The sequence below is a fragment of the Chlorocebus sabaeus genome, chromosome 11 (assembly GCF_047675955.1).
Source record: "Chlorocebus sabaeus isolate Y175 chromosome 11, mChlSab1.0.hap1, whole genome shotgun sequence".
Lineage (NCBI taxonomy): Eukaryota > Metazoa > Chordata > Mammalia > Primates > Cercopithecidae > Chlorocebus > Chlorocebus sabaeus.
The window spans coordinates 13,401,770-13,416,304 of record NC_132914.1 but is presented as its reverse complement, the minus strand read 5'-3'; the positions used below and the strand labels follow the sequence as shown (position 1 = coordinate 13,416,304).

Below are 14,535 nucleotides of genomic sequence, written 5' to 3'. Positions count from 1 at the left end.
GGGCATCAATGGGGGCTGAACCACAGGGGCAGAGCTGCCCAAGGCTTTGGGAGCCCACCCCTTGCAACAGTGTGCCCTGGATGTGAGACATGGAGTCAAAGGAGATTTTGGAGCTTTAAGAGTTAATGACTGCCCTGCTGGGTTTCAGACTTGCATAGGGCCTGTAGCCCCTTTCTTTTGGTTGATTTCTCTCTTTTGGAGTGGGAATATTTACCCAATATTCCCTCTTTTGTATCTTGGAAGTAACTAACTTGTTTTTGATTGTACAGGCTCATAGGTGGAAGGGATTTGTGTTGTCTCAGATGGGACTTTGGGCTATGGACTTTTGAGTTAATGCTGGAATTATTTGAGACTTTGGGGGGCTACTGAGAAGGGGATGATTGTACTTTGCAATGTGAGAAGGACATAAGATTTGGAGGGGCCAGGGGCAGAATGATATGGCTTGGAACTGGTCCCCACCAAATCTCATATCAAAATGTAATCCCCAGTGTTGGGAGGTGGGGACTGGTGGGAAGTGACTGGATCATGAGGGTGGAGTTCCCATGAATGGTTTAGCACCATCCCCCTTTGGTACTGTATAGTGAGTGCTCACAAGATCTGGCTGTTTAAAAGTGTGTGGTACCCCCTGATCCCTGGTCCCACTCCTGCCATGCAAGATGCCTGCTCTTGCTTTGTCCTCCACCATGACTGTAAGTTTCCTGAGGCCTCCCCAGTCATGCTTCCTGTACAGCCTGCAGAACCACATGTGAGCCAATCAAACCTCTTTTCTTTATAAATTACCCAGTCTCAGGTATTTCTTTATAGCAATGAGAGAATGGACTAATACAGCCCCTGTATGAACTATCTTCCTCCTTCTGAAAGAAGGCTTGGCCATCTTTTTGTTTTCTTTTTTCCTTACTTTTTCGACATCCTCTCTCTTCCTTTGTGGCAGCTGAGGCCTGTCCTGCCTTGAGAAGGAGCAGGTTTAGAGGTATTTATTTATTTATTGCCATAAGTCTTGTACAAACTTTTCTTGTGGTGCTGACAAGCATGGTCTCTGTTCCACTTAACTGGTTAACACCTGAAACTCAGAGTGGGCTTGGCACAGCCTTTGGCTTATTTCGTTCTGGACTATTCAAGCCCACCTAGCTTAGGCACAGGTGTTGTCACATCCACCCCATGGACTTGATTACACAAGGGGATAAACCTGGGCTCAGGTTTATAATGTGCTTGCCAAGCACTGCTTTCCTTCTCAGGAAAGGGTTGCTGAGGCATGGTAAGATTGGATTGAGTTCTGTTGGATCATGGGAAAATTTTCCTGCCCAAATATTTATCTTACTGCAAAGTCAAAATGGCCTGTAAGCCAGAGTTCACTGTCCAGCTCTAGCCCTCCTCAATCCAGGAGTGTCTGGTGAACTGTATCACAACACAGTAGGTGAATTGGTTGTGCCTGCTTTTACCCTAAGGCTTAAGAATTCAGCTGACTTAGCTGGGCGTGTTTGCTTGCACCTGTAATCCCAACACTTCGGGAGGCCAAGGCAGGCGAATCGCCTGATGTGAGGAGTTCAAGACCAGCCTGTCCAGCATGGTGAAACTCCCATCTCTACTAAAAAGACAAAAAAATTAGCTGGGCGTGGGGGCACATGCCTGTAATCCCAGCTACCCAGGAGGCTGAGGCAGGAGAATCACTTGAACCCGGGAGGTGGAAGCTACAGTAAGCTGAGATGGCACCACTGCACTCCAGCTTGGGTGACAGAGCAAGACTCCATCTCAAAAATAATAATTCAGCTGATTCACTTCCTAGTCATTTCTAGAGTTGGACTGCATATTCTTCTGTGACCCATAACAGTTTCTAAGTCAGAACGACCATGTGTCTGTGAGCCAGTCTGAATTTGATACGGACATCTCCAAGCTGCCTACAACTTTATATAGAGTTCTTCTAGCTCTATGTGTCCTTTAATCATACACATTTGGGAACTCCAGTGTGCCTGCTCTGGGAAATGCAATGCTAGCCTACCTTGGGCCTTTTTCAGTGGTGTGTTAGAAACTGACTGAGGGGTTGGGGGATCCAACAATCTGCAGCAATTTCTAATTTCTATGATACAAATATTCCTACCATTGTCCATTAAAAGCTACCAACCTGATGTCGCTGCATATCAAGTTGGGAAGAGATGCACACAATTGGTTCTCCTCTGGGGAGCCAGCAAAAGCCAGCCGCAACACACCACGGCTTTGCACATTTTTTAAAAGGCACCCCCTAGTGGATAAATTAAGACAGGTATCCCCTTTGGGCAAATTAGAAAAAGACATCTCTTCTGGGGAGACCTGTGCCACATGTACACTTTAGTGAGAAGGCAGGAGCCCCTTCCTCCACACATAGCTTGTTGAGGGGAATATGAACTAGATTTTTAGGTCCATTCGCCTCCTTAACTGCGTACTTTTGTGCAGTGCAAAATCAGCTCAACCTTACAAGGCAGTCCAGCCACTGATTCATGATCACCCCGTAGTTAAGTAAAATGGATGGAATAGAAGAGAGCCAAGTTACCAAGCAGTCTGAAAGCCTGCTTTATGCTGATAATTATAGGATGATATTGCCAGATGGAATATTAGTTGTTCTTAATATTAGTCTAATTAAAAGAAGGCTATTATTGCTAAAAAGTGCCTCCAACTATACCATTCCAAGGACAGACATGATATAGCTAAGACGACTTGGGAAATGTGATATCTACAGTACTACATAGAGTCCAACTCACTAAATATATTGAACTTTAGTGATTTAAATCCTAACAATAGTCAAACACAGGCATAATGTGAATATTTAAATTTAATGTAATTCTTTCCTATTTAACAAACAGTTTTCTATAACTCCTATTTAGGCTACCAATTACCCTGTGAAAGTTATCCTCCCCCCTTTTTTACAGATGAGAAAGTAGGTTGAGAGATCAAATAATTCAAGGTGACTCAAAAAATAATTCAAGGTGACTCTTCCTTTTAAAAACTAAGTATGTAATGGATAATATGCAACTGATTTCTTATGAAACATAACATTTATGTTTTTAGATTTTCTTTGCCTTTAACTCAAGGTAAGTCCAGTTTAAACCTGTACTTTTTGTAATTAGCCAAATCAAACGATCATAATTCAAAGATGCTAAAATAGAATGCTACACAGTGATGCTGATAAATACTGTCGATTAGCCAGCAAACAGTAATGTGAATTTGCTGCAGGATGATCATTCTGATTTAGATATAATGGAAAGATTTTAGATAAAATAGAAAACGTTTTAAAGAAATTCAACTATATCCTAAAACTTGACCTGGTCAAACTTATTCCGTATTATATTCAGCTGCTCTAATATATAGCAGGTTGAAGATAAAATAATGACAGAATTTGACTGGTCTAAACATACAAATATATTTTCCCCCTTATCTTTCTTTCCTTGGGAAAATAAGAAAAAGAAAACATTACTTTGTTTACTCAGAAAGCAAGGAGAGCAGCACCTTCTCCTGGACTCCGTGACTGTCAGCCTTCTTGTCATCACAAGAAGGTGAGGGGTGCCAAGATTTCACTATGCTGCTCCTTCACTGGAATGGGAAGGAAATGCTCCAGCTGTTTTAATCAGTGACATTTATTAACATGCTTCAAAAGTGACCAAAGTGTCCAGCCAGCACAATAGCTGAGGCAATCAATGTTCTCTTAGTGTGATCTCCTCCAAAATACCAAATAAATAGGTTTAGGAATAACCTCAAATAAATTGTAATTTAACTTCACCCAAAATTACACATCCTCTACCTGAGGATAAAGTCACTGTTCTTCCCTGCTCCTGTAAAGATACTAGTGGGAAGGGGAGGAAGCTCAAATGACTCTGTAATTTAGAATTACAACCAGAGAAGAAATACTTCAAGCACAATAGAGACGTTCCATTGAAGAGCCACATTCATTTTGGAATGTTTGTTTTGAAAACAACTCTTCTGGAGGAATTCAAAAGGTACTGAACAAAGCAACATAAAGTAAATCTTGGGTTGTTTTGCAGAATAAACATATACAATTGAGTAGACCAGATGGCAAAAACATACCAATTACAATCTGAATGCTATATTTAAAACCCTTAAATTCGAAGGCCTGAATATCAACAAATCTATTTATGTTTATGATCCTAAAAAGACATTAAATATTATTAAACCCCCAACTTCCAAAACACAAGAGAGACCCAGCAAACTGAGCTAGTGGTATCTCAGTACACAGTCACACATGACTAGACTAGACTAGAGATCTGAGTTTGCAACCCAAGTACAAGAGGTCTTTAGGAGCTCAGGCTAAAGGGAGGCACTTTATTCAAATGCATGGCCTGAAAGAAGAGGGAAAGTACCTTGTAATCTTAAACTATGTGGTCCATCGCATGTTCTACCTCAAAGACAATCTAGACTACAGTATCTCCTCTTAAACTGCCAGTTCAGAACACAACATATTTTATTTGGAAGCTAAGTATTTGCTTCACTCGAGTGAAGAATAATTTAGCAGCGACAGAGAACACAACTCCTGTTTTAACCATGGGAAAGAGAACAGAAAGTGATAAAGTATCTCGCTGGGGAAATCAAAAGATTTCTGGGTCTGTTTGGGTTTATTATATTATGAGCTTGATTCTTCAACCGTCACTCCATTTGGTAGTCAGGAAGAAAGTATATGTAGCTGCAAGGGGAACTGGAAAGAATTACCCTGCTCTTCTGCACCCCCAGCCAGGCCCACTAGCTGCAATGCTGTGCACAACTCCAGTTCCAATGCTTCCCTCCACAGTGGAGGCATAGCCAGGGCTGAACCAGATGCATGCCCACAGTGTGTTTCTGGCTCAGAGCCTGTCAGGAAATTCATGTCTGGGAAGAAACTAAGTGTTCTGATGATGGCTATGGTCAGTAGATCTACCAGCAATTTGTCCCTTTTTTTGTTGCAGATTTTAAGGCAGAAACTCAATCTCAGCAGCTAATTTCATCCTACTTTCTTCAGAAACATTCTCTGATTCAGTTGAGTACGCAAGAAAATGTGTGTGAACATTCACTCCTGTCCTCCCCACATACATATATAGACATACAATAAGAAACATACATACATATATACCCTAGGTTGTCAATGTATGCTGCTGAAATGCCTGAAAGGTTACTTTTCACTTAAAAATAAAATTTTGATGAATTATTCTGCAAGTATGGATTTGGCCCTAGCAAATTTTTATAAATATAGTTTGAGAGGACAGCAACAAAGGTTTTAACTGGAAGCTGTCTTGAGGGTTTTCCTGATAGATTTTGTTAGTATGTATTTTATTTAAAACAGGCATATCCTTATGGATTATAAAAATAGAAATGTATATATTTGTTAATACATATTCACAGCTTATGCTGGAATGGCTCACAGGAGAAGTCATGGTTCATGCAGAGAATAAACATTACTCAAGTAAATAAAAATAAGATTAGGTCCATAAAGGCTGAGAACTTACAGTCAGTAATCAGCTCATTTGGTTTCTCTTTGTAGGGCAATCAAAAACATGAAAGGTGGTGATGTAAACACACACAGACATACAATTACATGAATAACATGGAAAGAATATAAATTAACCAATAAAGCAATGTGGAGTTAAGGTGCAAAAATACAATCTTCATCCGTTTTCTCTACTCCTGTGTTTTCAAGCATCACAACATGTTAAATGTCGTGGGTGGCAACACCGACCAGACAGGTCTGAATGTTTGTAGATTTGCTAAGTGTTGAAAGTTAAAGCCTGATCCTTTGAGATCTATGATCACACATTTTGGTAGAAACTGCAGATTTACAGAGATGACTACTGAGCAGTAGGTAGTAAATGGAGCCAAGAAGTACACTCTTGCCCATCCATCTTCCATTGGAATCAGAATATTGGCTTCAATCACTGACTCATCTTTATATAATCTTCACCCTGAAAAAATAAAAGTTACCAATGTAAGAATGCTTTAAAAGTCAATAAAGTTTAATTAATCTGTTTTAAGATGCACAAAATTTTATTTTCAGTTTAGTATCTTCAGTAAGGTTAATTTTTAAAAACACAGACTAAAAAAAAGCTGATTTGGCTTTTTTCCATTAATTTAATTTAGATGAAGGCAAATGTTTTGTTTTTCTAATTTTCAAACATTTCAGTAGCTTTTGGGGTAGAAGTGGTTTTTGGTTATGAGCGAAGTGTATAGTGGTGGAGTCTGAGATTTTAGTGCAGTTGTCAACCTACATGAAAACAAATGTTATCTCATCTAATAAAAGTTATCAAAAAGCCAATTTCTTCAATTTTGTAAAAAATATTTAAAACATAAAAAGTTTGTTCTGGCCGAGTGCGGTGGCTTACACCTGTAATCCTAGCACTTTGGGAGGCCGAGGCAGGTGAATTACCTGAGGTCAGGAGTTCAAGACCAGCCTAGCCAACATGGTGAAACCCCGTCTCTACTAAAAATACAAAAAATTAGCTGGGTGCAGTGGCATGTACCTGTAACCCCAGCTACTCGGGAGGCTGAGGCAGGAGAATCGCTTGAACCCAGGAGGCAGAGGTTTCAGTGAGCCGAGATTGCGCCACTGCACTCCAGCCTGGGTGACAGAGCGAGACTTCGTCTCAAAAAAAAAAAAAAAAAAAAGTTGTTCTGTGCTCCCAGAGGTTGACCTAAAAAAAAAAAATTAATAAAAAAAAAGGTTTGCAACATTTCCTTATAGCTATTTAAAGTGCACCCAGAGTAATAACAATAATGAAGAAATCAACATAGGACATATTCATTTTAAAGTCTCCAGTTCCTTCAACAAATGTTGCTTGGACAACTAGATACTCATATGCAACACATGGACCCCCACCTTACACCATATAGAAAAATTAATTCCCAATGGATCAACCACCCAAATAAAAGAGTAAAAACCATAAAATTCTTAGAAAACATGAGGCAGGTAAATCTCCATAACTGTGGATTTGGCAATGGAGTCTTAGATATGACACCAAAAGCATGAGTAACAAAAGAATAAAAATCGATAAATTGGACTTCAACAAAATTAAAATATTTTGTGCATCAAAGAACACTATCAACAAAGTGAAAAGAAGCCTAGAGAAGGGGAAAAAATATCTGCAAATCATGTAACTGATAAAGGTTTTGCAACCACAGTAAAGAACTGTTACCACTCAACGACAAAACCTAATTAAAGATTAGCAAGGGACTTGGACATTTCTCCAAAGAATACATACAAATGGCCAACAAGCACATGAAAATACGTTCAACATAGGCCAGGCGCGGTGGCTCAAGCCTGTAATCCCAGCACTTTGGGAGGCCGAGACGGGCGGATCACGAGGTCAGGAGATCGAGACCATCCTGGCTAATATGGTGAAACCCCGTCTCTACTAAAAAATACAAAAAACTAGCCGGGCGAGGTGGCGAGCGCCTGTAGTCCCAGCTACTCGGGAGGCTGAGGCAGGAGAATGGCGTAAATCCGGGAGGCGGAGCTTGCAGTGAGCCGAGATCTGGCCACTGCACTCCAGCCTGGGCCACTGAGCGAGATTCCGCCTCAAAAAAAAAAAAAAAAAGGAAAATACGTTCAACATCATTAGACATTAGGGAAATGCAAATAAAACACAACGAGATATCACTCCATACCCATTAGGATGGCTATAGTTTTAAAAAATGGAAAATAAGTATTGATGAGATATGGACAAATTGGAACAGACATACATTGCTGGTGGGAATGTAAAATGTTTCAGGTACTATGGAAAACAGTTTGACTATTCCTCAAAAATTAAACATAGAACTGCCATATGACCCAGCGATTTGACTCCTAGTTGTATATACAAATGAATTCAAAACAGGTATGCAAACAAATACTGTACACACATGTTCAGAGCAGTACTATTCACAATATCCGAGAAGTAAAAACATATGTCCATCAATGGATAAACAACTGTATATATATGATTATTTGACCATAAACAGGAATTAAATACTGGTGATACATGCTACAATGTGGATGAACCTTGAAAACATTATACTAGGTGACAGAAGCCAGACACAAAAAGTCACATACTGTATAGATTCCATGTATATAAAATATTAATATGTAGAATAGGTAAATCCATAGAGACAGAAAGCAGATTCATGGTTGCAAGGGCTTGGCGGAAGTGGGCAATGGGAATTAACTGGCTAATGGGTTCAGGATTATCTTTTGAGGGGATCAAATGTTTTGTAACTACATAGACGTGATGGTTGCACAACATTGTGAATGTACTAAATGGCTCCCAATGTTTATGTTCAGTGAATTTTACTTCAATTAAAAACAGTCCTTACAGTGATGGGCTACTGCACTAGGGAGCCTGGACTAGGTGAGGACGGGTTCTACCATTAAAGCTGTGTGACCTTGGGCACCTTACCCAGCCTTTCTGCTATTTTTTTCATCTATAAAATAAGTATAATTCCTTAACACAATCATTGTAGGGAATATTTAAGATAAATATAAATGAAAGTACTTTGTAAACTGTAAATCGAAATGCAAATAAAGTAGTATTATTAACAAAAAGCTAGATTAGTGCCACTCCCATTTATGGAGTAAGTCTATTAATAATAAAATTTTGATAAATTTATCAGTTGCTCTTTATAGACTCCATGTAAAACGCATTTTAATATTTAGAATCTGATGCCATTTCTTTTTTTTTCTTTCTTTTTTCTTTTTTGAGATGAAGTCTCGCTCTGTTGCCCAGGCTGGAATACAATGGCATGATCTTAGCTTACTGCAACCTCCGCTTCCCAGGTTAAAGCAATTCTTGTGCCTCAGACTCCTGAGTAGCTGGGATTACAGGCACACACCACTACGCTTAAGTTTTGTATTTTTAATAGAAACAGGGTTCACCATGCTGGCCAGGGTGGTCTCAAACTCCTGGCCTCAAGTGATCTGCCTGCCTCCGCCTCCCAAAGTGCTGGGACTACAGGCATAAGCCACCACACCTGGCCAGAATCTAATGCCCTTTCACTTGCTTATTAGTGTATTAAAAATGGCATCAACATTTTATTTAAAGACATACTAAGAAAAGTGGTAAACAGAAACCCTACCTTGAGATACCCCTTTTTTTCCCCCTTTTGAGACAGGGTCCCACAATCATGGCTCACTGCAGTCTCAACCTCCCTGGGCTCAGGTGATCCTCCCACCTCAGCCTCTTGAATACCTGGGATTACAGGTGTGCACCACCATGTCCAGCAAATTTTTGTATTTTTTTGTAGAGATGGCGTTTTGCCATGTTGCCCTGGCTGGTCTTGAACTCTTGGGCTCAAGTGATCTGCCCACCTCAGCCTCCCAAAGTGCTAGGATTATAAGCATGAGCCACTGTGCGCAGCCAAGATACCCTCTTAAATATAAACTCTCCCATTGATTGTACTTACAGGAATTGCTATTAGCGTCTGTCTTCCCAGCCTTGGTATGCCTGCTTGAGTTCTGCTGAGATTTGTTCTGCTCTTCTCCAGTGAGTAAGGCCTTTATTTCAGAAGGGATTTTTCCTTGGTCCATTGCCATGCACCACTGCTTGTACTGAAATATGTAAAACACATTTAAATAAACCTTTACTCCTCAGAGTTCAGGAACCACTGGTAGAAATCCTAGACATAAGAACTCCCATGGCTAGAAGTCATGTTCGCTGCTGGGAAACCCACTTTCCATGGTATTACCTATTTATAAACTGAAGACATGTATGAGATCTGCCATCTTTCAGAAGAGGTGGAAAAACAGCTGCTGAATCGTCTTTGAGGTATTGGAGTGTTGCTCAGATTTAAAAGGCCCCTGTGGTTAAAAGGACATCTCCCCACAGTGGGCCACTAGTTAGAATTCATCTTTTATATATATACATACTTGTCACAGTATTATTTCCACTCCCAAAACAAAGAAATAAATGTCAGTAATTTTCTTTCTCTCTTTAACAAGTAATCACTAAACGTCTACTATCTACCAGAGTGCATGCTAAGGGACTTTGGGGGTATACAAAGACAAAGCTGACCAAAGATTCTGCCCTCAAGTGGCTTACACTGCAGAAAGTAAGAAATAATTGATAGCATGTCACATATTCAACATATCAAAAAAATCTACTGAATAGTATATATCTGGACAATATATGCAACACTGTTCATGTCCGTCTCTTCATGGTCCAACCTTGTTGTCTTACTTTCTAAAAACCTATGGAAGCCTGTCCCAGTTGTGTAATGATCACGGTAATATCATCTCTCTCTTCTGTCACTTTCTTCCTCAACTCACAATAATGGAGTTTCAATTCTGTTTTATCTACCCTCTTTCACATTTTTACAGCCACTGTCCAACATCTGAATGGATGAGGGAATAAAACACGTAAAATAAATAAAGTCACTTGGCCAGGTGCGGTGGCTCACGCCTGTAATCCCAGCACTTTGGGAGGCCAACGCAGGTGGATCACGAGGTCAGGAGATTGAGAGCATCCTGGCTAACACAGTGAAACCCCGTCTCTACTAAAAATACAAAAAAAATCAGCTGGGCGTGGTGGCAGGGGCCTGTAGTCCCAGCTGCTTGGGAGGCTGACGCAGGAGAATGACGTGAACCCAGGAGGCGGAGCTTGTGGTTAGCCGAGATCGCGCCACTGCACTCCGGGCTGGGCAACAGAGCGAGACTCTGTCTCAAAAAAGTAAACTGTAAAAATTTAAAAAATAATAATAAATAAAGTCACTTAAACACGAATGGTTATGCCATGCACAGTTACACATTGTTATATTGCTTTGTCCACTTAGCAATATATTGTGAGTATCTTTCTACATCAGTAAATAGATGTGCATTGTGATTTTTACTGGCTACGAAGTAGTCCAATATATGAATGTAGTAACATTTATTTAACCAGTCCTTTATTGTTGTCCATCTGGGTTATTTTCCATTTTCTTCTCTCATAAACAGTTCCTCAGTGTGACAGTCGTGTACACTCCGCTCCCACCAGCAGTGTATGAAGATGCCTATTTGCCCCCATCCTGGCTAACAGGTTAATATTCTCTCCAATGTTTGCCAACTGGACAGGTGATAACTGGTATCTTCGTATTTTAATGTGTTATTTATTTAACTGTTAGGGTGATTTTTTCCTGTGTTTATTGACAATTTCTTACCATTTCCAGTTCCTCTCTGAGGGCACATATAGCTCTTTCTCGACTGGATACCAACTCTTCCAAATACTGATATCTCAGCTTTTTTCGGGCTCGGCATTCTCTCGCACTCTGGCGGCTCCTCTCAAGTTTTGCTTTCAAGTCAATTTTGGCTGGTTTCCGACCACGTTTACCGGGCTTCTTTACTTTGCCTCCAACCACCTTCAGCAAGCAACAGAAGAAATAATTTTTCCCTTAGTTCTGTGTACAGAAAAGTGACTATGGCTGCATATTAGCAAAGAGAACATTTACAAACAAAACTTGAGTGAAGCCTATGGAACTAAGAAAGCATAATCCCATCAAATGCCTTCTGGGTCTTTGCCTCATAATTTATTTTCTGACACTTTTGAAACCATGAACGTGAAAGAAGAAATAATGTACATTTTTATTATTTATTTGATAATGAAGTTTAAATAGCTCACCAGTAAACTTTATAAGCCATACGGAGATGGATAATAAAAAACTAAAAAATATCTAGTAAATATTTTGTTCATGAATTTTTTTTTTTTTTTTTTCCCAGACAGGGTCTTACTCTGTCGCTCAGCCTGGAGTTCAGTGGCACAATCACGGCTAACTGCAGCCTCGACCTCCAGGGCTCAGGTGATCCTCCCACCTCAGCCTTCCTGGTCGCTATAACTATAGGCATGAGCCACCATGCCTAGCTAATTTTTGTAATTTTGTTGTTGTTTTTAGAGATGGGGTTCCACCCATGTTGCCTAGGCTGGTCTCCAACTCCTGGGCTTAAGTGATCTATTTGCCTTGGCCTCCCAAAGTGCTAGGAGTAAGCCATGGTCCAGGCACCCTCTTTTTTTTTTTTTTTGTTTTTTGTTTTTTTTGAGACAGGTTCTCTCTCACTCTGTTACCCAGGCTGGAGCACAGTGGCACCATCATAGCTCACTGCAGTCTTGAATTCCTGAGCTCAAGTGATCTTCTGCCTCAGCCTCCCTAGTAGCTGGGTCTACAGGTGAGCATCACTATGCCTGGCTAATTTAAAAAAAAAAAAATTGTTTTGTAGAGCTGGGGTCTTCCTATGTTGAACAGGCTGGTCTCAAACTCCTGGCCTCAAGCGATCCTCCTGCCTCAGCCTCTCAAAGTGCTGGGATTACAGGTGTGAGCCACTGTGCCTGGACTCATTAAGAAGTTTTTATTGCCTTGAGAAAATAATTCCAACAAAATACATTTAAAGAACTCAACATTCGAAACTGTAAGTTCATTATGATCTCAACATTATAAAACAATACATACAAGAAAGGACGTAAACAAGGTCAATGAAGACTTCTCTGATAGGTGTAATTATAAATAGCTTTTCCTCACCTATATTTTTATGATTTTCAAATTAGATAATAAAATATACAATATGTGTATAAAATTGTATATATAAAAATAAATATGTATCCTAAGGAATTTGGCTATAAATTCCTTCAACTTTGTTGAGCCCAAAGGAACACACAGAAGTCTCAACTGTCTCAGATTTCTACCTGCTCCCACTGATGTCATAAAGCAACCTCTCAATATCCCTGTTACTCAGTTACCTGCCTAGGCACAATTATTAGGTGACTGGCAAAGTAATTTAATCTTCTTTGTTGTTTAGCTTTGAAACCTTCCCCAGTTTTTATGCAAGATGCAACTATGTGGTAAAGATGATGACTTATTAAACACTTGAACCTGAACTTACACATCAAGTAAGTGTTCTTCAATGCAGTCACATTGAAAGGGGGTACATTTCATCAACTAAGTGTTCTTCAATGCAGTCACCTTGAAAGGGAGTACATTTTTTCCAATAATGCCACAATTCAAAGATTTTTTGGAAAGTAGTATTGGAGCCAGTTTTTATAAGTTTTATAAGGCATAACACAATATGTTAGAGCTATACACTATTCTTTAAATTCCCAATCTGATTATCCACTTTATTTATCTGACAAGGTTCTGAATGACTGATGTCTAGCTCTTTCTGAAAATTGCCCTCAAAGAATAAAAATTTTACATATTTAGTGTCCTGACAGGAATATTGCTAAGGCTTTAAAGGCAATTCTAAAAGAGAAGATGCAAAAATCAAACACTGGCAAATTATTAGAATAAATGTAGATGCCTTCCCAGGTAGCAAAACTCAAAGGGTCAATATCTGTTTGGATACAAAAACTCGGATTTGTTTGAAATACTATTAATATCACATTCACAAAGCTAAGCACCCTAAAAAGATCAGATAATTACTAAGTCTGTTAGGTCAAGAAAACCAAGCTTTAAATGTGAATCAGCCACATTTACCAAACTCTGTCATATCATGATGGCCAACCATTGTATCTAGCATTTTGTGGGGTGGCTCTGAAATGAGGCAGATTACTCCAAGGCTCTGGGGGAAAAAAAAAATATGTCCTTTCCACCACCATCTTAAAAGCCAGGTGCCTCAGTACTACTTCCAAGTTAGTGTCAAGTTTTCAAAATCTGGTCTTTTAAAACTTTTCTCTTCTGCATCATCGTCATGTTTTTTATTTGTTTGTTTTGAGATGGAGTCTTGCTCTTGTCGCCCAGGCTGGAGTGCAATGGCGCGATCTCAGCTCACTGCAACCTCCTCCTCCCAGGTTCAAGCAATTCTCCTGCCTCAGCCTCCTGAGTAGCTGGGATTACAGGTGCCCACCTCAGGTGATCCACCGGGCCTGGCCCAATCATCATGTTTTTATTACATTATAACAATATACATCTATCTGGGCACGGTGGCTCACACCTGTAATCCCAGCACTTTGGGAGGACGAGGCAGGTGGATCACCTGAGGTCAGGAGTTCAAGACCAGCCTGGCCAGTATGGTGAAATCCCATCTCTACTAAAAATATAAAACTTAGCTGGGCATGGTGGTGGGCACCTGTAATCCCAGTTACTTGGGAGGAGGCTGAGGCAGAAGAATCGCTTGAACCTGGGAGGCTGAGGTGGCAGTGGGCCAAGATCGGGCCACTGCACTCCAGGCTAGATGACAACAGCAAGACCCCAACTCAAAAAAAAAAAAAAACAGCCCGGCGCGGTGGTTCACGCCTGTAATCCCAGCACTTTGGCAGGCCGAGGTGGGCGGATCACAAGGTCAGGAGATCGAGACCATCCTGGCTAACATGGTGAAACCCCGTCTCTACTAAAAATACAAAAAATTAGCCAGGTGTGGTGGCGGGCGCCTGTAGTCCCAGCTACTCGGGAGGCTGAGGCAAGAGAATGGCGGAAACCCGGGAGGCAGAGCTTGCAGTGAGAGGAGATCTCGCCACTGCACTCCAGCCTGGGGGGCAGAGTGAGACTCTGTCTCAAAACAACAACAATAACAACAAAAAACCTATCTATCTATCTATCTATCTATCTATCTATCTACGAAACTTTCTTCAGAGCCAAATATTTGAAAGCAACTGCAGG

At 40.4% G+C, this 14,535-nt stretch overlaps 1 protein-coding gene across 1 annotated transcript in view; it reads right to left on the bottom strand.

The window, feature by feature from the left end:
* Positions 1-2,785: 2,785 nt before the first annotated feature.
* The window catches only part of CREBL2 (cAMP responsive element binding protein like 2), a 30,132-nt gene continuing 18,382 nt past the window's right edge, over positions 2,786-14,535 (bottom strand). Inside the window, exons 2-4 of the mRNA XM_007967702.3 lie at positions 11,113-11,310; positions 9,385-9,529; positions 2,786-5,915 (exon numbers count right to left, since the gene is read on the bottom strand). Of these exons, the coding sequence (XP_007965893.1) occupies positions 5,911-5,915; positions 9,385-9,529; positions 11,113-11,310 (348 nt within the window). The 3' untranslated portion in view covers positions 2,786-5,910. The remainder of the gene's footprint in view (positions 5,916-9,384; positions 9,530-11,112; positions 11,311-14,535) is intronic.